Source organism: Mauremys mutica, chromosome 1 (genome assembly GCF_020497125.1).
Source record: "Mauremys mutica isolate MM-2020 ecotype Southern chromosome 1, ASM2049712v1, whole genome shotgun sequence".
Classification (NCBI taxonomy): domain Eukaryota; kingdom Metazoa; phylum Chordata; order Testudines; family Geoemydidae; genus Mauremys; species Mauremys mutica.
In genome coordinates, this window is record NC_059072.1 from 322,323,345 (window position 1) to 322,347,022 (window position 23,678).

The 23,678-nt window shown below is 44.1% G+C and overlaps 1 protein-coding gene across 6 annotated transcripts in view; it reads right to left on the reverse strand.

The window, feature by feature from the left end:
* Nucleotides 1–23,678, reverse strand: part of TNFRSF19 (TNF receptor superfamily member 19) — a 107,799-nt gene that overhangs the window by 63,109 nt on the left and 21,012 nt on the right. For 5 of the 6 annotated variants that reach the window (XM_045017463.1, XM_045017448.1, XM_045017457.1 and 2 more), the window contains 2 exons: nucleotides 22,422–22,532; nucleotides 7,035–7,213 (listed from right to left, as the gene is read on the reverse strand). In XM_045017463.1, the coding sequence (XP_044873398.1) occupies nucleotides 7,035–7,213; nucleotides 22,422–22,532 (290 nt within the window). Of the gene's footprint in view, nucleotides 1–7,034; nucleotides 7,214–10,742; nucleotides 10,825–22,421; nucleotides 22,533–23,678 lie in introns of all 6 variants that reach the window. The other variant, XM_045017467.1, reaches the window with a different exon arrangement.

Genomic DNA, 23,678 nt, shown 5'->3' on the forward strand with positions numbered 1-23,678 from the left:
GGTTAAGGAAGCAGCACTCAGACCTTCACCACAGGTGATGCCACTACCGCCTATTTTACTAGCTACAGTGGCATTGATGACCTGTCCCACAATGAACCACAGGAATTGTCTGTGGTCCGGGACTAAGGATATGTGAAAATATGCGTCCTTCAGGTAGAGGGCGACATACCAGTCTTCTGGATCTAAAGAGGGGATAATGGAGGCCAGGGAGACCACGTGGTTCTTCAGCTACTTCATGAATTTGTTGAGGTTTCGCAGATCCAGAATGAGTCTGAAACTGCCTTTGGGGATTAGGAAATATTGGGAGTAAACCCCGTACCCCTTAACTCCAGAAGAACCTCCTCTACCGCTACCACTTGCAGGAGCGTTCGCACCTCCTGAATTAGAAGTTGCTTGTGAGAAGGGTCTCTGAAGAGGGATGGGGAGGGAGGGTGAGAAGGAGGGGAAGAACTGAATTCCAGAGTGTATCCTAGTCCTATCATGCGTATCATTTAGCACCCAGCGGTTTGAGGTGATATGGGCCCATGCCCCGATAGAAGTGGGATAGCCGGTCCACTAAGATAGTGGGTCCAGGTATAGCTCAGATATGCCATCCTTGGGTGCACCCTCAAAATGCCTGCTTGGAGCTAGCTGACTGCCTGGTGAGCACAGATCCCTGGGTCAAGGAAGGTTGGGGAGGAGGCCTCCTCTTGTAATTACTGCCTTGCTTCCTACTATAGTCCTGCCTCGGTTGTGACTGGTAGAACAGAGATAATGGTTGCGGCTTGAAATGTTTTCTCAACAGGGCCAGGGTGTGCAGATCCAATGATTTCAGTGCAGCCATGGAGTCCTTCAAGCTGTGCAGCTTAGCATCTGTTCGCTAAGAAAATAGCACTGTGCCTTCAAAAGGCAGGTCTTGGATAGTCTGAGGCACCTCATGAGGGAGGCTCAAGGCCTGTAGCCAAGAGGCTCTTTGCAAAACAACTGCTGAGATGGCTACGTCCAGAGCTGCCTGCAGGGATGCCTTGGCCACCGCCCTGCCCTCCTTGACCAAGGCTGAGAATTCTGCTCTGGACTCCTGGGGCAATAACTTTGTCATTGCTCTCCAGTATTAAAATCGTATTGGCTAAGGAGCACCTGCTGATTTGCAACGTGAAGCTGGAGCCCCCTTGTAGCATAGATCTTCCTGTCAAGGAGGTCCAGCTTTTTGGCATCCTTAGCCTTCGGGGTAGGACCCCATTGCCTCTGTCACTCTCGCTCATTTGCTGCTGAGACTACTAGGTACCCAGGAGGGGGGTGAGTGTAAAGATATTCAAACCCCTTCAGTGGGACAAAGTATTTTCTCTCCATCCTCTTTGCCGTAGGTTGCACAGAGGATGGAGTCTGCCACACACTTAGATTGGTTCTAAAATGGCACTATTTGGGGTACCTGGATGGACCTGATGGTGCCCAAATGTCCACCAGGGAGTGGGAGGTCTGTGCAACTTCCTTCACCTGTATCCACAGGTTTGGGCAACCCTCTTTAGCAGCTCCTGATGGGCCTTGTGGTCATCTCAAATGAGTGCCCTTGAGGTTTCCATGCCCGCCTTATCCAGTGAGGAGGAAAGAGGATCCTAGGACCAGTACCAGTCTTTGTTTTTGTCTGTTTGCTTCTGACGGGTCCCTCAATACCTTCCCTGAAGCACGGTACCTGGCTCAGTGCCTTGGTCCAGTCCCTGCATCGCTAGAGGAGGTGGTTGTGGTGGGGCTCTTCTCTCTGAGGCCTCCCAATAGTACCTCCTTGTCTGAGGTCCTTGGACCTGATGAAAAACCCACAGAGTCCAAAAGGGCCATTGCACGGGCATTTGCCATTATGCTGGCCAGCCTATAGGTGTGAATCCTTGGTTCATATAATCCATTCAGTACTGTTGGCACAACTGATTCTGGCTCCTTCTTGAGGCATAGGACTCAGGCTCTGAGTCTGATGCCAAGGATTCACTACCCAGAGACCGGGGAGGGGAGGTGCCGGATGGTACCAGTAAGCGGCACTGGGCTAGGGGAGACCTATGCTGCTGCCTCATTGCCAACTTCCCTTTGGACGGCACCTGTGGCATCAGTACCATAATTGTCCTTGCCTCCAGTGCTGGCTTGTGTCTAGATGGTGATACCGGGAGGGACATCAGATCCTGTCTTGCCTGGAATGCCTTAGTTGTGGACAGGAGCGCCAGCCCTGCACTCCTATGGCTCTTCGACGGGGGAAACCCAATAGCACTGGACTTGACAGCTCTCTCTCTGGTCCGGAGTCAATGGTGCCACAGCAGCAGTCATTGAGCCAGAGTGGCCCTGGGTGGGTCTAACACTTCCAGAGTCCTTATGACCGGCAGGCTTTGGGGTAGAGGAGCACCCCCCTTGTCTGTTTTACGCTGTTTCTTGCACAGTACCAGAAAATGGGAGCAGTGCTGCATGCTCTCCTGCACCGACTTTCTCTATACCGGTGAACTGTGGAAGTGCTGGGAGTCATGTGACACTGATGAGGAGTCTCTTCTCGGTGCCGAGGAGGCCAGGCTGCAGTGTCTGTCCCTCATGGAAACTGGCACACTACTTATAGAGGAAGAGGTGCTTGGTGCCAAGTCAGGGTGACCTCGCTCCAGGGAATGAAGAGCCCATATCCATCAGGAGGAACTTAAGTCTCTGCTCCCTTTCCTTTTGAGTCCAGGGCTTAAAACCTCTATAGATCCTGCAACGATCATGCAGGTGGGATTTGCCCAAACACTTGGGTTGAGTGCGGATCACTGAGAGGCACAGGCTTGTGGCAAGCCTCGTATGACTTAAAACTCGGAGACTGAGGCATGCCCCAATGCCGGGGTGGGAAAGCAGGGTCCTACTCTATACTAACAACTATTAACTAACAGCAAACATGAACTACTAAAATTTTAAAGCTATTTACAGGAAAAAATACAAAGTCCACTGGGGAGAGAACTTGCAGAGCAAGAACGAGCAGTTCCGGCGATTGTCACAGGTGGAAAGAAGGAAGTGAGGAGGTGACAGGCTCCTATATACAGTGCCATGAAGGTGTGACTCCAGGGGGCACTGGAGCCGACCCAACAGATACCACTCAGGGAAAAAATGTTCAGCAATGGTGTACATGGTGTGTGCACACATACATGTGAATGGACATGAGCAAGCACTTGAAGAAGAACATGCTACCCTGCAAAACCTTCAGAAAAGCAAGATGATTCTCTCAAACACAATTCTGTTGTGAACTGTACAAGAAGTGAACTAGGAGAATGTTTATGTTACAAAACTCATCAAAGAATGAATATGAAGTAGCCAAGTCACCCCATGATCCATGTTTCACCCTCACTCCATTCCCTTTTGTGCTATCACTCATATCATATTTATATTCTGGACTGTAAGCTTTTGGGGGCAGGGACCTGTCTATTTATTTATGAGGCATTTAGCACATCTGTGGGCATGGTACAAATAAAATATGATAAATCTACAACTTGAATCTGTCACCCATATTAGAGTTTATTCGCAAACAAGCTAAATAAAAACACGGGGTTGAAACATAGGGCATGAGGAGTAAGTCAGATGGCTATAAGGAGAAACAAATGAACAAAAAAATAAACAAAGAAAAAACTCCTGAACAAACAAATCAATAAACTACCCCCAAAAATATAAAACCCAAACACCATAACCCAAGCAGAGATTTGACCCTGAAAAGAGAGAAGAGCCGAGACTTTATGAACTTTGCTACTGATTTGGTGCACAATGCTCAGATGCTAGCTATGGTGATGGGCATCAGGATACAATCTTAAAACAGATAAGAGAAGTAGCAGAGTTTGATAAATAAGAACTTCCTAATATGCTTTTGAGAGTTAGGTTTTAAAATAACCTGTGCCAGAGTATAACAGCCTACAACACCTCACCAACTTATTTAGTTTTGTTTTGAGCCTTGTACTAGGTTTGAATCATGTAAATTGTGGTTTCTTCAAGGAAACTTCTTGGATTAAATGTTTACTTTGATGTGACTAGCACACTTATGATCTATCTAAAATAACATGAAGTATTGATTGTACTGGCACCAGGTTGGTGATAATGTGATTGCCTACAAATCAGACAAAAACTCATCATTGATGCACCCATTAAAATAAAATGGGTGCTCAACAGCTCAACAAAATCAACAGCTCAAAATCAACAGCTCAACAAACTAGTTTGATGCTGTGATATGAACAGAGGAAGCACACATTAGATAGAATAGAAGGATGTTAAAAGCCAGTATGCCACTGCAATACAGACCATTGCTGAGATGCAAAACTCAATTCTCCTTAACCATAGGCTAAACCATTTAGCTAGTTATGCTTTGCATAGTCTTTAAATTAGTCATTTTTTGTTATGCTTAATTCCTCTCCATTTTCTCTATTGAATGCATCTCATATTATTTAAACAAACTGGAATTGTTGTTGCTTAGGCATTGCTAAGTGTTCCTAGAGGAAGAAAACTCACTTCTGGATTCAGGATAGAGGTAAAAGTTTGCACACTCTCTCAAAGGCACAGGTAGCCCATGTCCAAAAGGAGCTAAAAATGCCTGTGTGGGCATGGGCATGTTGGTATGGGTACATGTGAAAACCTAATTAGGAGCCCTTTAGTGATGGAATAAAATACATGACTCATAGGTAGGACAATAATCTGAATTGCTATACAGTTGCCAAGAAGGAATAAAATGGTGACTTAGTCCTTGGCACTTATTTATTGTATTTATTATGGTAATGCCTAGGGTCAACAATCATCGATCAGGATCCTGAGGTAGTAGGTGCTGTAAAAACAAATCACAAAAACAGCCCGTCACAGATAATTTACAATCTAATTTTACAAATTGATGAGACAGATTGATAGTGTGGGACTAACAAGATGAGACAAACTCAGCAAGGTCTGTGAAATAACCATAAGTCCCAGTTTGTCACTTGTTTAGTTAAAAGGAGATTTGCAACACTGATGCCATATTGATGAATTGATCTGTGCATTTATTTGACCAATCATCAGTGAATTTTGTCCAAATCCCTTAATGTTCAATAGTTGACAACCCCCAAGATCACGCTCACTGATTCATCAATTTAGTGTAAGAATAAGGAGGATTGAGCACAAGCCATCACCACCAGTCTTGAGTTAAAAATAATAAATAAAAATAATCAAGGCTGGGCAGTGGCCTTGGGGTAGTGGAGGTAAACAAACAAATATTTTGGCCAGTGATGAAGAAAATAAATCAAATGTTTATAAATTTGTGACCAACAGTCCTAACAATCTTCTAGACCTAATGGTAGCTATGGAATGAATCTGTATACCATAAGAAATAGCACTGTGATCCTGCAAAGACTTATACATGCACTCAACTTTACACACTGAGTAACTGCATTGATCTCAATGGAACTACTCACAGTGGGTAAACTTGAGCATGTAAACAAGTCTTTAGAGGATCAGGACCTAAATGATTAACATTCTCAGCTGCTATAATGACCACTTATAACTTATCAAACTTCACTCCAGACACTGCCTCAAGTTATATTGTATTGGGGTCGGGGAAATAAGGCACAAACAAGATGGGCCCCAACCCAAGTCACTAAAGTTAACAGGACTCTTTCAACTCATTTCAAGGGATCAGGTCTTATAAGCATAATTCAATCTCTCACTGTTGTGGCCATTATTTTTCAACTCTCTGTCGCTGTAGACTGAAAACTTCTTGGGAAGGGAATCTGTAGCTTTATTACTTTGTAAAGCACAATGCATATAGATATAAATAGTAAGTTTTACTCCTTCTTGGTAAGATTTTCAAATGGGTACTCTAGCTGAATAACACAACCTATTCAAGTCCCATAGAAATCCTATTTCTAGAGATCATGAGAATTAGAACTAGAAATGAGTACACCTCTACCCCGCTATAACACGGTCATGGGGAGCCAAAAATCCCTACCGTGTTACAGCTGAAACCCCATTATATTGGGGTAGGGGCGGCAGGGCTCCGGCGGTGATTTAAAGGGCCCAGGGCTCCCCACAGCAGCTGGCGCCCCAGACCTTTTAAAGCACCGCCTGAGCCCCGCTGCCTCAGCCCCGGGGTAGCAGCGGCAGGATTCCAGCAGTAATTTAAAGGGCCCGGGGATCCCCACAGCAGCCGGAGCCCTGGACCCTTAAAAGTGACGCCGGAGCCCCGCTGCTACCGTGCTATACACGAACCTGTGTTATATCGGGTCGCGTTATAGCGGGGTAGAGGTGTATTAACTTTCGATCAGGATAAGAAAATATAAAGATTTAGTTCTTTCTCACTTACATTAAACCATTGCAGGTAATTCACAGTACACTGTGTAAATGATATCAATATTAGTGACTATACGCATTCATAGGACCAAATTGTGCCTTCTGTGGTAGGTGACATCCCATTCAAAGTCAGGAACACAGCATTCACACTGAACACAGAATTTATCTCCCTATTATCAAATCTTAGGATGTAAAAACCTGATGATTAAACAAATTTAATATTTTTCAGAAGTAAAATAATATATTCATAAATATCACAGTGATAATGAGACCTGTAAGGGTTAACCCACAGATGAAGTTTCAAGATTAAAGAGGTTTCATCAGAATTTAGAAAATATTTTGACTTCAGTGTTGGGGTGATAATACATTTATAATAATTTTTAAATTGGTTTGGAGAGGTAAGAGGAAGAAGTCAAATTGGAACTTATTTGCAGTTTGGAAATGTCTAATCAGATGTTGAGTTCTTTAAGAAATAACAACAGTAATAATAATACTTAGCATTTTATCGCACTTTATGTATTCAAAGCACTGTACAGACACTGATAATATTATTATCCCGATCTTACAAGTGGGAAAACAGATAGATAAGTGAAGTGATTTGCTCAGGGCCATACACTAAATTGCTGACAGAGTCAGAATTAGTACTCTGGGTTTTCTGATTCCCAGTTATGTACTCATTTCTCCAGATCACACAAACAAGTAAATATTAATGCAACTTGTTTTAAATTTTGTATTTCAAGTTTCATCTACAGAAAATGACTTACCCTGGTAAGCAGTCCCCACACACTGCATTGCTGGTGGCAGAACAGTTGGACTTCTGAAACCGGTTAACTACTGCACAGTCCAGACAAGGTTTGCACTTCTGAAATCCCCAGTCCTCCTTGAATCTGTTTAGCCTGCATGTCATGCACTGTGCATCCTCCCCATATCCAAAACCGCATTCCTGCAGGGATTAACAAGCAATAGCAAGCTATTCAAACATTGAATGTGTGAATAAGGAGAGACTTCTGGGAGTGTAATTATTACTGAGAGTTGGTCTTTCTAGAGACAAAAGCCATCTTTTCGGCAAGTTCAAATGTGTCTTCCACTGCTAATAATCTCCCTTACTTCTATAAGTAATACTGAGTCATTCACTTTATTTGAGAAACCACTGAGCATTTCAATGATAATGGTCTTCAGGGACTCCAACTGCGTCATTACTAGCAGCTTATGGTAGAATTATTGAGCTGTCTGTTTTTTAATTAAGCTGGTCATGCGAATGTGAAGAACCTGGGACGAATGCAGTATTTGGGCACTTATTCATTTACAAAAACAGGAAAGAAACACTTTGATATTAAGGTGCATATCTAAGGTGAACAAAGTTAATTGCTGAAGAGAGGACAAATCTTCAAAGGTTTAAAAGCTCTGTTGGCAAATACAACATAGGGCTAGTTAATGGACACAGAGAACAAGGGCTTGAAATGTTCATTACCCACTAAGAATTTTAGTAATTTAACAATCTCCTAGTTAACCAATAGTTTCCAGTAGAACCAGTAGTTCTCCTAAAAGAGAGTAGTAGGGAATGAGCGTTTCACAACACTGAGGAACTCGGAACAAAACTTAATGCAGCCACTAGATGAAATAAACTTGAGTGGATTCTGTGCTGTTTTTTGTTCTGGGGGATGTAAGAACAATCTACAAAATGAAATCCTTCCATCCCAACCAGTCACATCCTCTTAGCCACACATGGATACCTCCTCAAAGGGACAGCAACCACTATAGTACACAGGTGATGCTTTCTCAAACACCCCCTTTTCTCCTCAGGCATGGGGAGACCGTCAGTAGAATGCCCTCAGTAGATACAAGTTTTAAAGACACAACAAAGGCCCAAACTGTTTTGAGAGAGAGAGAAACAGATATTGTAAATGCACAATACTAAAAAACCCACCCCTTCTCCCAAAAAAACCCGTTACTTACCTGTTTTGTAACTATTGTTCTTCAAGATGTGTTGCACATGTCTTTTCATTGGTGATGTGTGCATGCTCAGCGCACTGAAGCAGTCTGTGTACTGGGTGTGCATGTGCCTACAGTGTAATGGACATGTGCAATCACTTGAAGAACTGCACATTTATAAAGATTTTTAGTCACAAACTAAAGGCCAGATTGTGCAAAAAAGAGAGAGAGAGAGAGAGAAAGGCTGTACTCCCCTAGAAAAACATTGGTGAATGAAAAATGGAATCCTTAGCACTAACCATCTAGACTGCCTGCAGACCTGGGCTGTGGCCACTAGCAGAGACACTGCGGAAGATTAGAGGATTCTGACTATTTTTTCTACCTCAGAAGAGATTTTTGTTCAACCGCTCAAGACATTGAACAAGCCCATCCTCATTTTCCCATTCTGTAGCAAAATTACGAGATCTGCCATAGAACTTTTCTTCAGCTTGCATGGAAGGGTACAGATGGACACTCAGATATACACACAGATCTATACAGGATATAAACTGTATATTGTGTATTCATGTCATTTTATGTACCTATTTATTGTGCAGCTAAACATAATTTTGCACAAACAGCTGTTAAAATGTTATTTATATTGCAAAATCAAGCACTCAAAAGTTGTGAAATTCCACATTTAAGGTTGCATGGGCAACCATAGTTCTTGTTTATCCAGCCTTGCACAGAATGAGGGGGGAAAAACGGTATGTGAGCATATCATTGAAAGACTGTATCAAAATGCATACACACAAGGGGCACAATTTCAGACATCCACACAACCGTCAATATGGCATTTTCCATCTGGCCTTCTTCTCTCTCTCTCTTGACCCCCAGAGTTGAAGTAGATCCTGCACTGGAGGGAGGGTAGGGTATATAAATGGACCAACTGGGGCAATGTGCAGGTAGTGGCCCTGATTGCTGTTAGTGCTTCTACAGAACTTTTCAAAAGGTTCCCACAGATTTCCAATGGCCTTAGTCACAAGCTATGTCTACATCAGTTACTCCTGACGGCATTCTGCACCAAAAAAATCTGTACACAATATTTTAAAATTCTTCAAATTTTATTTGTCAAATGAATATGGAGGCTCCAGCAACGCATTGGGGAGCACAGGCCACTGGCTGCACAGAGGTGGGAGATCACTGTGCAGCTCCCCCCCGGGACATGGACTCAGTGGTGAGGCTGCACCCAACCCTGACACAGCACAAGGACCGGGCCTGCCCCAGAAACACCCTAGGGCCCTCCCCTCCATGCCAGGTGCACCAGGTGTGGGCAGGCAGGCTCAGCAAGGCAGGTTCCAAGTATGGAGAGGCTTAGTGTGGGGGGGATGCATGTGTGGGTTGAGACGGTTCTGTTTGGGGCAGTCTGGGTACAGGCAGCTCAATGGGGGATTCGGGTGTGGGGGGAATCTGGATGCATAGGGGCTTGTTAGGGGTTTCTGGGTGCAACAGTAATGGGACTCTGCAGGGGGGTTCAGGTGAAGGTGGGGGTTGGGGCTCAGCGGGGCGGGGGAGTGCTTTGGGGGGGATAACTTGGCAGAAAGGTGTGGGGAGCTCAGTTCGGGGTCCAGATGCTGGGGGAGTGGGGCTCAGTGGGGTGGCAATCCAGGTATAGCTGGCTGGGGCTCGGTGAGGTGGGGATCTGGGTGGCTTGTCAGGGTGGTTCAGATGCAGGGGGAGTGGGGCTCAGCAAGGGGGGATTCTGGGTGTGGGTGGGTGAGGCTTGGCAAGAGAGTCTGGGTATGAGGGGGTCTGGATGCACGTGAGTTAGGCAAATGGGGGAGCAGCTCTCCATACAGGGATTCTGGCCCCAGCAGCTGAGGAGCAATGGGTGTAGGAAGAGGGGGGAGGGTATGGGGGATATTGCAGAGCTTCCTGCAGCTGGGGGAGAGATCTGGGGATGGGTCTGACCCGGCCCTGGATGCTGTGCAGCGGAAGAGGAAGTCTCATCCTCCCCAGCCAAGCTAGGACTAGCAGCTGAGCCGGGTGCAGGGTAGGAGCCTCCAGCCGGGTCTTCCCCAGTCCTGCCCCCTCCCCCACAGTGATTTACCTGTATACTGGCTGCCCTGGACACCCAAAATGTACTTCTGCAGAGGGTCGCATGACTGCTCTTGTGGCTTCCCTTTGCTTTCCCCGTCAGAAAGTCATTTTTCTGATGGGGAAGCAAAGAAATCTGCAGGGGACATAAATTCTGTGCATGCGCAGTGGTGTAGAATTCCCCCAAGAGTAATCAGTGTGTCCACAGAATCATACTTCAGTAGTATTTGTTAGAAGTGTTTGGGCCCAGTGCAAGAAAAACAAGGTCTCTTCCCCAAGGAGCACATAATCAAACAAATATTAATAAGCAGATATAAATATGATTTAACATTGTGACAAACAAACAACAAAAAACCCTCAATGAAAATGCCAAGTTAAAGCAGCTAGGACAGCAGGACAGGAGAGTGGTGTATCCAAAAATTACAAGTATTGAGAATATCAATTCATACACTAGTATAAGATACCTGAAATGGTGAGTTAAAGGTGGACTGCTAGCTTTATCTGAGAATTTTCTTTGTCACTTATCAAACACAGTGTAAGAGCAGTCTGTGTTAAAAAAAGGAAAATATCTCTGTAAGAGGTGAATTGGAATTGGTGGGATCAACAATGATTATCTAATTACTAATAATTAAAATTAACCCATTCTTATCTCTCATCAGAATATGTATGTTATGCTAAAGCTGGTTGTGGCAGTCGAGTTAAGAGTGTGTTGGAGTTTCCAGCTCAAAGAGAGTTTTAAACCTTTATTTTGAACAAGTTTCATAAGAATCGTAAACAAAATATAGAATGCAAACTTTGAGTACTCTTTGACATAGGCAGCTGGTTATATTCTTTTGTGGTGTCTGAGCTCCAGCAATATTCAGGGCTGGGGGCTCTGCTCCACCAATATCTGGAGCTGGGTCTCTCCCCCAGCCCTGTCTGGAGAGGGCCTCGGCCCCCGTAGGTCTCCCCACATTTTGGTGTGCTCTGCAATTCACCACCTCTTCCCTTCCCCCCCCTTGTCTGGATAACTTCGATTGTCCAGTGCTTTGTTTTCTTATCAAAAAGCTTTGTATTTCAATGTTCTATAGCAAAGTTTTACTATTAATTTTCTCACTTTATTATCTCTATTTGGGGTCCATAATTAACTCTTTTTACTTATATTTCCTCCAGGGGGAGGGATAGCTCAGTGGTTTGAGCATTGGCCTGCTCAAACCCAGGGTTGTGAGTTCAATCCTTGAGGGGGCCATTTAGGGATCTGGGGGCAAAAATCTGTCTGGGGATTGGTCCTGCTTTGAACAGGGGGTTGGACTAGATGAGGTCCCTTCCAACCCTGATAATCTATGATTCTATCTCAATCCCTGCCTGGAAGAAAGCGGCGCGCACCTCTCCCGTACCTGTTTGTGCTGCCGGAGTAGCACATTCCTATGCAGAGCGGCTTCTGGCAGCGTCTGCTGCCCCAGGGTCCTAGTGCCCCACATCTGCTAATGGCAGGGCAGGCTGCCCTTCCACCTGAGCCTCTCCAAACCCTCTGCCCCAGCCCTGTTTATATTCTCATGCACTTCAGCACAAACTTATTACTGGCCAAGGTCACAAACCTGAACAACAGAAAGCAATCAAGTTTGAGCTGCTGCACGCAACCCCTCCCTAATTTTTCAAATAGGTTAACAAAGAGTATGTCTACACTGCAATAAAAAACCTGCAGCACTGTCTCAGAGCCTGGGTCAGGCTTGGGCTGCAGGGCTAAAAACTGCACATAGACATTCAGGCTCAGGCTAGACCCTGGGCTGAGAGACCCTCCTCCCTTGCTGAATCCCAGACCAAGCCCGAATGTCTACACTGCAGTTTTACAGTCCCACAGCCCAAGCCCTAGTTCAGCTAACCCTGCCCAGCCACAGACATGCTGCAGATCTTTTATCTCAGTGTAGACATACCCAGAGAGATTATGCCAGGCAGTCAGGAACAGAACAACAGTCTCTATCATGGCAAACATACATCTTATCCACTCAGTTAATTACTTTCCAAACAGAATATTGAAAGCTCAAAGTCAGTTTCTAACAACTAAACTTACACTCTTCTCATAGAGCCAGGGATAGAATCAAGAATCAATTACGCTACTACTGACTAGTAAATAGTCGGGCAATCCAGTCAGAAAGTGTGTATCAAGTCCTCCTCTAGTGATTGGTTTGAAAAGAGATGAGCCAGGTGACAGGGTCCTCATCTAGGCTCAAACCCTGATGTTGACTTCTATGGAGAGAGATAGTTTACAGTTGTATGTGGTTCACACAGCGAGAAGACATCTTTAGAACAGGTCTTGTACCTAAAAACCATGGTCATCTGTAAATCATGGTGTGAATCACCAAAGTACACGCATTTGCTTTGCATTTTGATTTCACACAATGGCTGGCTAAAAGATTGAGAGGTATGCTTCACACTGGAAGGAACAGAGTACAGAGAGTAAGGAGGAGCAAATTAGACAAGTGGAGGAAGGGCAAGCCCCATGCTGCTGCAGCTGCTCCTGGCAGTTTCCAGATATCAATGAGAGGCTACTGCATATTTCAGGAAGTGAGAGATGACAGACTCCTTTATGGGGCTTCCCTCCACCTAACAGGTCATGTTGGCACTGCTAAATATGGTGGGTTACTCTTGGTGCACTTTCAGTAACCTCTAAGCAGGGATAAAATGTTTAGACCAGTGGTCCCCAACCTTTTCCAGGTGGTGGGCGCCGGATGACGAGCCACTGAGGACCGTGGCTGGTGGACAAGCACCACCGAAATTCCACCGAGAAGTGGCAACGTCAACAGGCGTCGCCGCCGAAATGCCACCGAAAATCAGCAGCATTTCGGCAGTGACGCCTCTTGGTGACACCGTTTTTCGGCGGCATTTCGGCAGATGCTTGTCCGCCAGCCAGTATGAGGGTGCACATAGACCACTATGACAGTTTTGCATGGTCCATAACGAAAGTACTAGCTGCTATATGTCCCAATAGCTGAAGACAGTTCTGGCCCATAGTTTGAAGGCTGATCTGGATTGTATTGACTATGTTGAATAGGGCCATGAATCTGTGCATTGGGAGGTAGGCTCTTGCCGCTATTGAATCGAAATGAGCTCTTATGAATTCAAAGTTTTGCACAGGGGGTAAGGTGGATTTTTGAATGTTCAATTGCAGGCCCAATTGGAGAAAAAGGTCTATGACCTTGCAAGTATTGGAGATCATCATCTCTAGATGAAGTGTGAGCAGGAGTCTTAGGTACTGAGTGAGAAGAGGTAATACTCTTCTTGCCGCCTCACTCTGTTCATGGTACTGATGACTTCTTGGAGCCTAGGACTTTATAGCCTTAGGTTTAACCATGCCCTTGGTACCAGAGGAACCAGCAGCCTCATGGGTATTGGGTCAGAGAGCAGTTCAAAGGGTGGACCTGTGAATGTTGACAGGAAAAAGTGGCGATCCCATTGAGTCACAGTTATAATGCCCAGTGACAAAGTCCCGATCAAGCACGTCATAAGTCTCACAGTAGCCAGGTGTGTAAAGACAATTGTCCCTCTGCTGGAGGAAGGCATTAATTGCTACTAAGTGTACTTGCAGCAAATTAAGGGCTAGACCTGAAGTTTTTAAGAAGAGGAGACAGTCTAGGATAACTGGAATACCTATGGCATCTAGTGATTGTTGGTGGTGACATGCCCAGGCCAAAGCACGCCACCATTTAGCCAGGTAGTAGGCTCTAGTAAAACACTTTCTATCTTGGTTAAGGATTTCCTGAACAGGTGTAAAGAATCCTGTGGCACCTTATAGACTAACAGACGTTTTGCAGCATGAGCTTTCGTGGGTGAATACCCACTTCTTCGGATGCAAAGAAGAAGAATCCGAAGAAGTGGGTATTCACCCACGAAAGCTCATGCTGCAAAACGTCTGTTAGTCTATAAGGTGCCACAGGATTCTTTGCTGCTTTTACAGAACCAGACTAACACGGCTACCCCTCTGATACTGAACAGGTGTGAAACCTGAACATTCTATTTCTGACACCCATCCAAATACCGGAATGAGCCAAGGTTGGGGTGCTTGATCTTGGGGTGCTTGACTCCACTTGAGTTAGGAGAGCCTGAAATGTTGTGGATCCTGATAGGTGAGCACGTGGGCATCACTGGGAGTTCCATGAACCAGAAATGTCTGGGCCAGTTGGGTCCTAGGAGGATCATGGTGGCTCTGTTGCAACTGATCTTCCATAGAAGTTGCAGTAGTAGAGAGATGGGAGGAAAGGCGTATCTGAGACCGTCCATCCAAGGAAGCAGGAGAGTGTTGCCCTGGGAATCATGGCCTATGGCTTCCCTGGGGCAATACATGGGAAGCTCTTTATTCATCTAGGATGCAAAGAGGTCCCATAGCAGAGTTCCCCATTGTGTGAATATATTGGTTAGAACTGTGATGTGGATCTCCCATTTGTGGTCTGCAGATAAACTTCTGCTTAACTTGTCTACAAGGGTGTTGTGTACACCTGGGAGATATGCGGCCTGTATCGTAATGTTATTTCTGATGCACCAGTTCCAAAGTCTGACTGCTTCTAGGCATAGGAGACAGGCTATTGCTCCTCCCTATTTATATACACCATTGTGGTGATATTGTCTAATATTACCTGTACATGGAGCAAGTGTATGAGGAGAAGGAAGGTCTTGCACACAAGACAAACGGTTCTCATTTCCAGAAAGTTTATGGTCCAGGTACCCTGAGCAATGTGGAAGTCCAGGTGAGTGTCCCACCCCATAAGGGAGGAGTCTGTCAGGATGGTGGCCCTTGGGCTGAAACATGTCCCCACCAGGATTTTGCTTGGGTTGGACCACCAAGCAAGGGAGGTGAGAACTCTGGTGGGAACAGTCATGGTGGGAGCCAATGCGATTCCTGTTTCGTCAGAAGGTGGAGTGTAGCCAAGTTTAAAGGCACCATAAGTAAAGTCTGGCGAATGACATAACGTAGGTGCATGTGACCTAACAGAGGAACACTGGCACACCACAGTTTGTGGTTTCTGGGTGATGCAAGGGATAAAGTTGCACATCACATAAAATCTGTCTGTGTAGAGAAAGGCTCTTGCAGAGGCTGAATGCCACCATTCTCCTACAAAAGTTATTGTCATAGTGGGTGACAAAACGAACTTCCCTGCATTTATGCAACAGCTAAGGTAGCAAGAAGGTACCAAAAAGAACCTGCAGCTGCTATGACTTCCTAGTGAGACTGGCCTACCAGGAGCCAGTCACCCAGGTATGAAAACACAGTATAGCCCTGATGTCGCATCTGGGTTGCTACTACAGTGAGAACTTTTTGTGCAGGTATGTAACAAGACTAAAATGGAGGATGTGAAACTGGTAGTGCTCTTGGCCAACCATGAGTAAAAGAATAAAAATAAGCTATAAGCAGTTTTAAAAATTGGTTTCGCATACACGGTGTAGTAATTTTTGTTAATACTGAGAGCTACAATTCTATTTAAAAAGGGACCACTTAAAATCACATTTGTCTAATTTTTTTCCCCAAACCTACTATTTTTACAAGTTAAACTACAATTACCGGAGCTCAAATTAGAGGAGAAAAAGGTTTTTTTTCCAGTTTGCTTACTCAGTACATTTGAAAGCACAGTGTAGAGTCAGTTCCACAATTGCTGCTGTACTATTGTATAGTTGCAACTGCTTGACCATAGATAAGGATTGCAACTGAGTTTCCATTTTTAATTCTGATTTTAGCTTCACTCTGAAATTCATGAAAAGACTATATTAGTCTTTATATGGTGTGACAGAGGTCCGACCTGGTCTCCGTGGGTTCCGTGCTTCCAGGTGGTTTATGCTAGCCTCAGAGGCTCACTGTGACTCTCCATGTAGCACTTCTCTCTCTAGGGCCAGGGTTACAGTCTACTGAGCCTTCTTCAACATAAGCCAGAAAGGAGGTTGGTGAGAGAACTCCCACAGTCTCTGTTGTTCCTACGGGCTTATTCAAGAACAGTGTAGCTTCCTGTCCTGACAGGGGCCTGTCTTCTCCTCCCAGGAGGTGTTTCTGTAGTGGCGGGTTAGGAGGAACCCGGGCCCACCCTCTACTCCGGGTTCTGGCCCAGGGACCCTAATGGCAGCAGCTGTTGGCAGCCGACCTTTCACTGCCAGAGCTGCTACACTTCCCTGGGCCACTTTCCCACGGCTCTCTCTCTTAATGCCTTCTTCATCCCTACCTTAGGGCTCCCTTCCAGTGGCTTGAGGGTGTCTTCATTACCCAGCCATTCAGCCACACTTCCTTTTCTCTGGCTCCCTTTTCCTTTCCCCAGCCTGACCGGAGTGAACCCTTTTACAGTATCAGAGGGGCCTGAATTAGAGTTAGTGTTCACATTAGCTTAACAGCCTCACTTGACTCTTTGCAGGCTAATTGGAGTCATGTGTCCACCCTAGCATGGAGCAGCCCCTGCTCTGGTCAGTCAGGGAACAGAAAACTGCTTTTCCAGTGGCCAGTATATCTGCCTTCTACTACTCTGCTGTACCCAACTGGCTTGGGTCTATCACAATGGGTAAGGTTACAACTAGGTGCAGAGTAGCATACCTTTTCTACCAAATTTGAAGTATATTGGAAAAGAGACTGCGCTCTAAAATCAAAGATGTTCAACAGAATTCAATAAGTGTAATATGTTTTTGCCACTTCATAGATCACCCCACCACTGTAAAACTCTACTTTACTGGACTCCTCTTATTAAGATCTATGGCACAGCATCAAAGGTTACTTAATTAAAGTTAAATCTTATTGAGGAAAATAGAAAGGAGCATAAACTCAGGCAACAGAAGTGTAAAATATAATTAGGAAGGCCAAAAAAGAATTTGAAGAACAGCTAGCCAAAGACTCAAAAAGTAATAGCAAAATTCTTTATATCAGAAGCAGGAAGCCTGCTAGGGCCACTGGACAATCAAGATGTCAGAGGAGTAGTCAAGGAGAATAAGGCCTCTGTGGAGAAACTAAATGAATTCTTTGCATTGGTCTTCACGGCTGAGGAACTGTCTCAGATTGAGGTGTCATTAGAGGAGGTTTTGGAACAAACTGATAAATTTAACAGTAATAAGTTATCAGGACCAGATGGTATTCACCCAAGAGTTCTGAAGAAACTCTAGAAATTGCAGAACTACTAATTGTGGTATGTAACTTATCTTTTAAATCAATTTCTGTACTAGATGATTGGAGGATAGCTAATGTGATGACAATTTCTTAAAAAGGCTTCAGAGGCGATCCTGGCAATTACAGGCCAGTAAGCCTAAACTTCAGTACTGGGCAAATTGGTTGAAACTATAGTAATGAACAGAATTGTCAGACACATAGAGGAACACAATTTGTTGGGGAAGAGTCAACATGGCTTTTGGAAAAGGGAAATCATGCCTCACCAATCTACTAGAATTCTTCGAGGGGGTCAACAAGCATGTGCACAAAGGTGATCCACTGGATATAGTGTACTTCAGTTTTCAGAAAGCCTTTGACAAGGCCCCTCACCAAAGGCTCTTAAGCAAAGTAAGCAGTCATGGGATAAGAGGGATGATCCTCTGATAGATCACTAACTGGTTAAAAGATAGGAAACGAAGGGTAGGAATAAATGGTCAGTTTTCAGATTGGAGAGAGGTAAATAGTGATGTCTCCCAGGGGTCTGTACTAAGACCAGTACTGTTCAACATATTCATAAATGACCTAGAAAAAGGGGTAAATAGCGAGGAGGCAAAATTTGCAGCTGATAGAAAACTCCTCAGGATAGTTAAGTCCAAAGAAGACTGCAAAGAGTTACAAAGTGACTTCACAAAATTGGGTGACTGGGCAACAAAATGAAATTCAGTGCTGATAAATGCAAAGTAATGTGCATTGGAAAACATAATCCCAATTATACATATAAAATGATGGGGTCTAAATTAGCTGTTATACCTCAAGAAAGATCTTGGAGTCATTGTGGATAGTTCTCTGAAAACATCCACTCAATGTGCAGTAGCAGTAAAAAAAAAAGCATATAGAATGTTGTGAATCATTAGGAAAGGGATAGACAATAAGACATAAAATATCATATTGCTTCTATATAAATCCACGGGACACCCACATCTTGAATACTGGATGCAGATCCGGTCACCCCATCTCAAAAAAGAAATATTGGAATTGGAAAAAGTACAGAAAAGGGCAACAAAAATGATTAGGGGTATGGAACAGCTTCCACATGAGGAGAGATTAATAAGACTGGGACTTTTCAGCTTGGAACAGAGATGACTAAGGGGGAATATGATAGAGGTCTATAAAATCATGACTGGTGTGGAGAAAGTAAATAAGGAAGTGTTATTTACTCCTCGTAACACAAGATCTAGGGGTCACCAAATGAAATTAATAGGCAGCAGGTTTAAAACAAACAAAAGGAAGCTTTTCTTCAGACAACACATGGAACTCTTTGACTGAGGATATTGTGAAGGCCAAGACTATAACAGGGTTAAAAAAAAACTAGATACATTCCCGGAGGATAGATCCATCAATGGCTATTAGCCAGAATGGGCAGGGATGGTGTCCCAAGTCTCAGTTTGCCAGAAGCTGGGAATGGGCGACAGGGGATGGATCATTTGATGGTTACCTATTCTGTTCATTCCCTCTGAAGCACCTGCCACTGGCCACTGTCAGAAGACAGGATACTGAGCTAGACAGACCTTTGGTCTGACCCAGTATGAGCATTCTTATGAGTCAGTGAGCTAATTTAGCTCATCACTCCAGAAATAAGATTGGGAAGCAGAAGCTGTCAGCCAGTGGTGGTGGCCAGCACATCCCTGCCGCCTGTGCCGCTTCCTGCAGCTCCCATTGGCTGGGAACGGTGAACCGCGGCCACTGGGAGCTGTGGGCGGTCGTGCCAATGTAAACAAACTGTCTTGCGGCCTGCCAGCAGATTACCCTGATGAACTGCATACGGCCCGCAGGCCACAGGTTGCCCACCACTGGTGTAGCCACTGCACTTGGTTATGTCACTGTAAATAGCCTCCAGGAAATGTCCCACAATGTCCATCCTGACTGCTACAGTCAGCATTCTGCTGCCCTGCACCCAGCTACACAGCTTCTGCCCCTCCCACTTTAAAGGCCCAGGAATTTTTGGACTTCCCACTTCCTGTTTACTTTGGATGGAGAGCTCACATCTCATCTTACCAGCTGATCACGGCAACTCTACACTGCAAATACTCCCACGTTTGGAGCACATCTGAGTTGTTGGATTTGCTGGTGCTGTGGGGAGAGAAGGCTGTACAGTCCCAGCTCCACTCCAGCTGTAGGAACTTCAATACCTACAGTCAGATTTCTTGTGACTTGTTGGATAAGGGCTATGAATGGGACACATATCAGTGCTGTGCAAAGATGAAGGAGCTGAGGCAGGCGTACCAGAAGGCAAGGTAGTCAAACATTGCTCTGGAGCTGTGCCGAAGACCCGCTGCTTCTATCTGTCTTTGGCGGCAACTCCACCTCCACCACCAAGAGCCCCATGGATATGTCGGCAGGGCTGGAGACAGTGGACTCAATTCCAAGGATGAAGTCATGGACAAGGACGTCAAGTAGGAGGATAATACGGAGCACACGGGAGGGTTGTCTGGTAGTGCGATGAGTCAGGAACTGTTATCCACTCTGGAGGGGTCTAGCTAGTCCCAGCAGTCCATCTCTGGTATGCATGATGCAGGAGAGGGGAGCTCTGGTAAGTGATCTTTTTGAGTTGTTGCTGCTTGGTTATATGAGGTAGAGCTGTCCTTTGCTTTGTTTTATGATAGAAGTGGGTGAAGGGATAGAAATGTAGAAGACTAGCTGTGTTTGCCTGTGCTTCACATTCCCCTTTGCAGCTATGCAGTGTGACGGAACAGTGCGTTAATGCACACCAAGATTTCATGGGAATCCTCCAGAGAGATCTCTAGGAAACACTCCTGGAGGTATTCACCAATCCTCTGCTGAAGGCTTCTTGGCAGAGCTACTTTGTTCCTTCCCCCATTGTAGGAAACTTTCCTGTGCCAATCAGCAATCACTTGTGCAGGGATCAAAGCAGCACCCTGGTGAGCAGCATAGGCACCCGATCTGAAGCTGCATGCATGTAGGAGATGCATCTTTAAATCCTTGCTTACTCTCAAGAGTGAGATATCAGTTTCAATGACCTCCGCCTGTGGAAAATGGTGGCAGAATTTACAATATTGACCCTAGTCACCTGCAGTGATCCCCTTAAAAAAAACAGAGACTCTTTGCCCTACGTTGAATACCCCGCAGCCCCTGGGCTGAACTCACCATGTTTAGGGAATTCGCCGAGCTGTATACTTGCCAAGGGACAGTGAGAAAGTGGTTAATATTTTAAAAAGGTGCATTTTGCTATAATGATTCAATGCTGTGCATGCACTAACAATCATGCTTCTATTTATTGTTTCTTCTGCTTCTGCAGATGTGGCCTTCAGAGGAACTGCCTACACACTGGTAGAGTGCCTCTGCCTGATAAGGAAGCAACCAAGGAGGAGAACGGAGGACATGTTTTGAGAGGTGCTTCAATCCTCAGAGGCTGAAAAACAAGAATGCAGGTCATGGAGAGAGACTTTAAAATAAAAGTATAAAATAGACAGGTAGGAAAGAAAGCAGAATCAGGAGCGAATTTTAATGGACCAGGAATGGATGATAAAAGTGCTGGAGGGGCAAATAGAGATGTTGAAATCTGAGACCAATCCTGCAAACATTTTCTCACACAGGGTCCTACTTCAATAAGACTACTCACATGAGTAAGGATTTGCAAGACCATGCACTAAAGCACACTGCCTCATGTGCTATATACACACATACACACAGGGAAATTCTTATTACAGTTGCTAGAACAGAGCTGAAAGAGGCTCCACATGGCCCCTGCTCCAAGATAAATCCTCGGAGATGGGGAATGCTGGCTAATCAGCACCCCTCCCCCAGCTGGCCAATTGATGCCAGAGACTCCCGGGGAAGGTGGGGGAGGAGCTGCCCGATGTCCCTCAGCGGGTCTCTCCCTCCCTCACTGCTGGGACTGTTCTCTTTCACCACTGGCCCCATCAAGTTCCTCCACCCCTTGAGGCAGGTGGCTGGATATTGCAGCTGAATGCACTGAAAAATAGAAGAACTGAGGCAGCACTGTTGGAGGAACTGAGGCAGCACTGCTGGGGAACTCAAAGAATAGTGACATTGGGACTCAGGGACTGCGCAGGTCTCATGGACAGTGCTCTAAATCAATAAGTCAATTGCAAATTAAGATCCAGATACACCAGTACTCACTACTTGCTTTGTGTTATCATGAAAAGCAGCTATAAATATGGTTTAACCAGCTAGTGGAACCTGGCTGCTTTATGTTGTTTTCATGTACTGGTGAATTCACCTTTAAAAGTTAAATTTTTAAAACATGCTTTACAATTTATATATCTTATCTTCAAATCCATTGGAAATATCACATGGTAGCATTCTCTTTAAACAAGAAACCCAGTGTTTGTATTAAATTTTTAAAAACTAAGGAAATTCCCAGAGAAAAAGGATGTTAAAAACAGAGTTAGGTTGATAGAATTTATCAGTAATTTACAAGTAAAAAAATATTATAGAGATATTGTAACTATCCCACAATCAAGCATTATAAACTCAGGAAACCCAGATACAATGTTACACTTGAAAAAAATCCAAATGTGTTGAGATAAGAAATGCACAGGTAAGCAGGGCTTTGGAGCTGTGCTCTGGCTCCACTCCAGCTCCAGGCAAAAACCTGCAGCTCCACTGCTCTGGAGCTGTTCTGCGCTCCAGCTCCGGGCTCCACTCCAAAGCCCTGCAGGTAAGGCACCCAAACACTCTTATGCTGTAGTGCTATGAGGGAGAAAAAAATGAAAAAAATTCTAATGTCTTTAAAAAAATCAGTGTAGTGTTTATGGTTCCTGATTAAATTGCCTTAATCATTGCTGTTTGGGTATTGCATGGCATCACTACTTTCTGAACCATATAGGCTTGGGTTACGAATAGGAACTAAAAGTTACATACTTTTAAAAAAGGATACATGTGGACAACAAGCTGAACCCATAAAAGTTCTTTCATGCATAAACTGATATTGATTATGTTAACCATACGTGTAAACATATTTGTGGAAAAAAAAATCAAGAAAGGGTCACATGACAGTATATCCCATACATACCTTTGACAGCTCCATTCCAGGTCCACACTGTTTGCACAGGATACAGTTTCCAGCATGGTCCCTGAACTCTTGCTCTCTACAATCCCCCGTCTCACAAATTACTTTACTTAACTTAAAAAAACAAAACAAAAACCAAATAGTTAAAAAAAATTAGCAATAATGCTTTATAGTTAATCTGGACACTTACATCTAGGCCAAATAATTGATTTTAAACACTATACAATCTTATAAAATTAATTAAAATAGAATGTATAATTATATCTACTTTAACCCAGCACAAATCTTATTACTTAATACTACTTACAAATTATATTAAAATAATAATTTCTTATTTTAAATTCACTTTGAGAAAAGGTCTTTTCTGTAAACAAGATGGTTCAGTTAATTCTATCTCCCTAGAAATATCTTTCTAGAATATGGCCAAAATTTTCAAATATGGGTGTGTAACGTTGGGCTCCTAAATTCATATTGCCTAAATAATATGCCTAAATAAATGGCCTGATTTTCAAAAGTGCTCAACACCCAGCAGCTCCCACTGACTTCAATAGGACTTGTGGGTAACTGGTACTTTTGAGGGGAGAAAAAAAAAGTCAGGTGACTTATTTAGGTGTTTAAATATGGTTTTAGATCCTAACTTTAGGCACCCATTTTTGAAAATGTTGACCTATATTTTTATACCTCTAATTTGTTCTAAATTGCAAGAGTGGGCTTCAGTTATTTAAACCATCTGTATATCTGGGTTTTGTAATCTGGGAAAAAGAATAGAATCTGTATATTTAAGTATACATTTTAAAAGAGATTTTCAATGGCACCCCGAGTTTAGGATGAACACTTCAAAAGTTTTTTTTTTAAATTTGCACTAATAGTCACACAATTATTTTCTTGCTTAATACATTAAATACACATAGAAATCCAACTTCTACTTTCCATGATTTCTGAGTACAGCTTCTGACCAAGCTAGAAACTACAGCTTTGATGCTGCAATCTGCACCACAAGCAGATACACCAATACAGAGTCTCAGTAAAATCAGTAGGACCTTGCAGAGATGCAAGGGTCTCCATAAGCAAATCCTACTGCAGCATCAAACTCAGTACATTTACCATTCAGTCTCAAGCATACACACACTTTTTTGATTAAATGACTAAGGCCCAGTTAATCACTTTAATCAAAAGCACATTCTGGAAGATGATGTTGGTAGTCAGTCTAGTTCCAAGTGGAAGGGCATCCACATCACATCACAGTTGCCACTAAGTTAT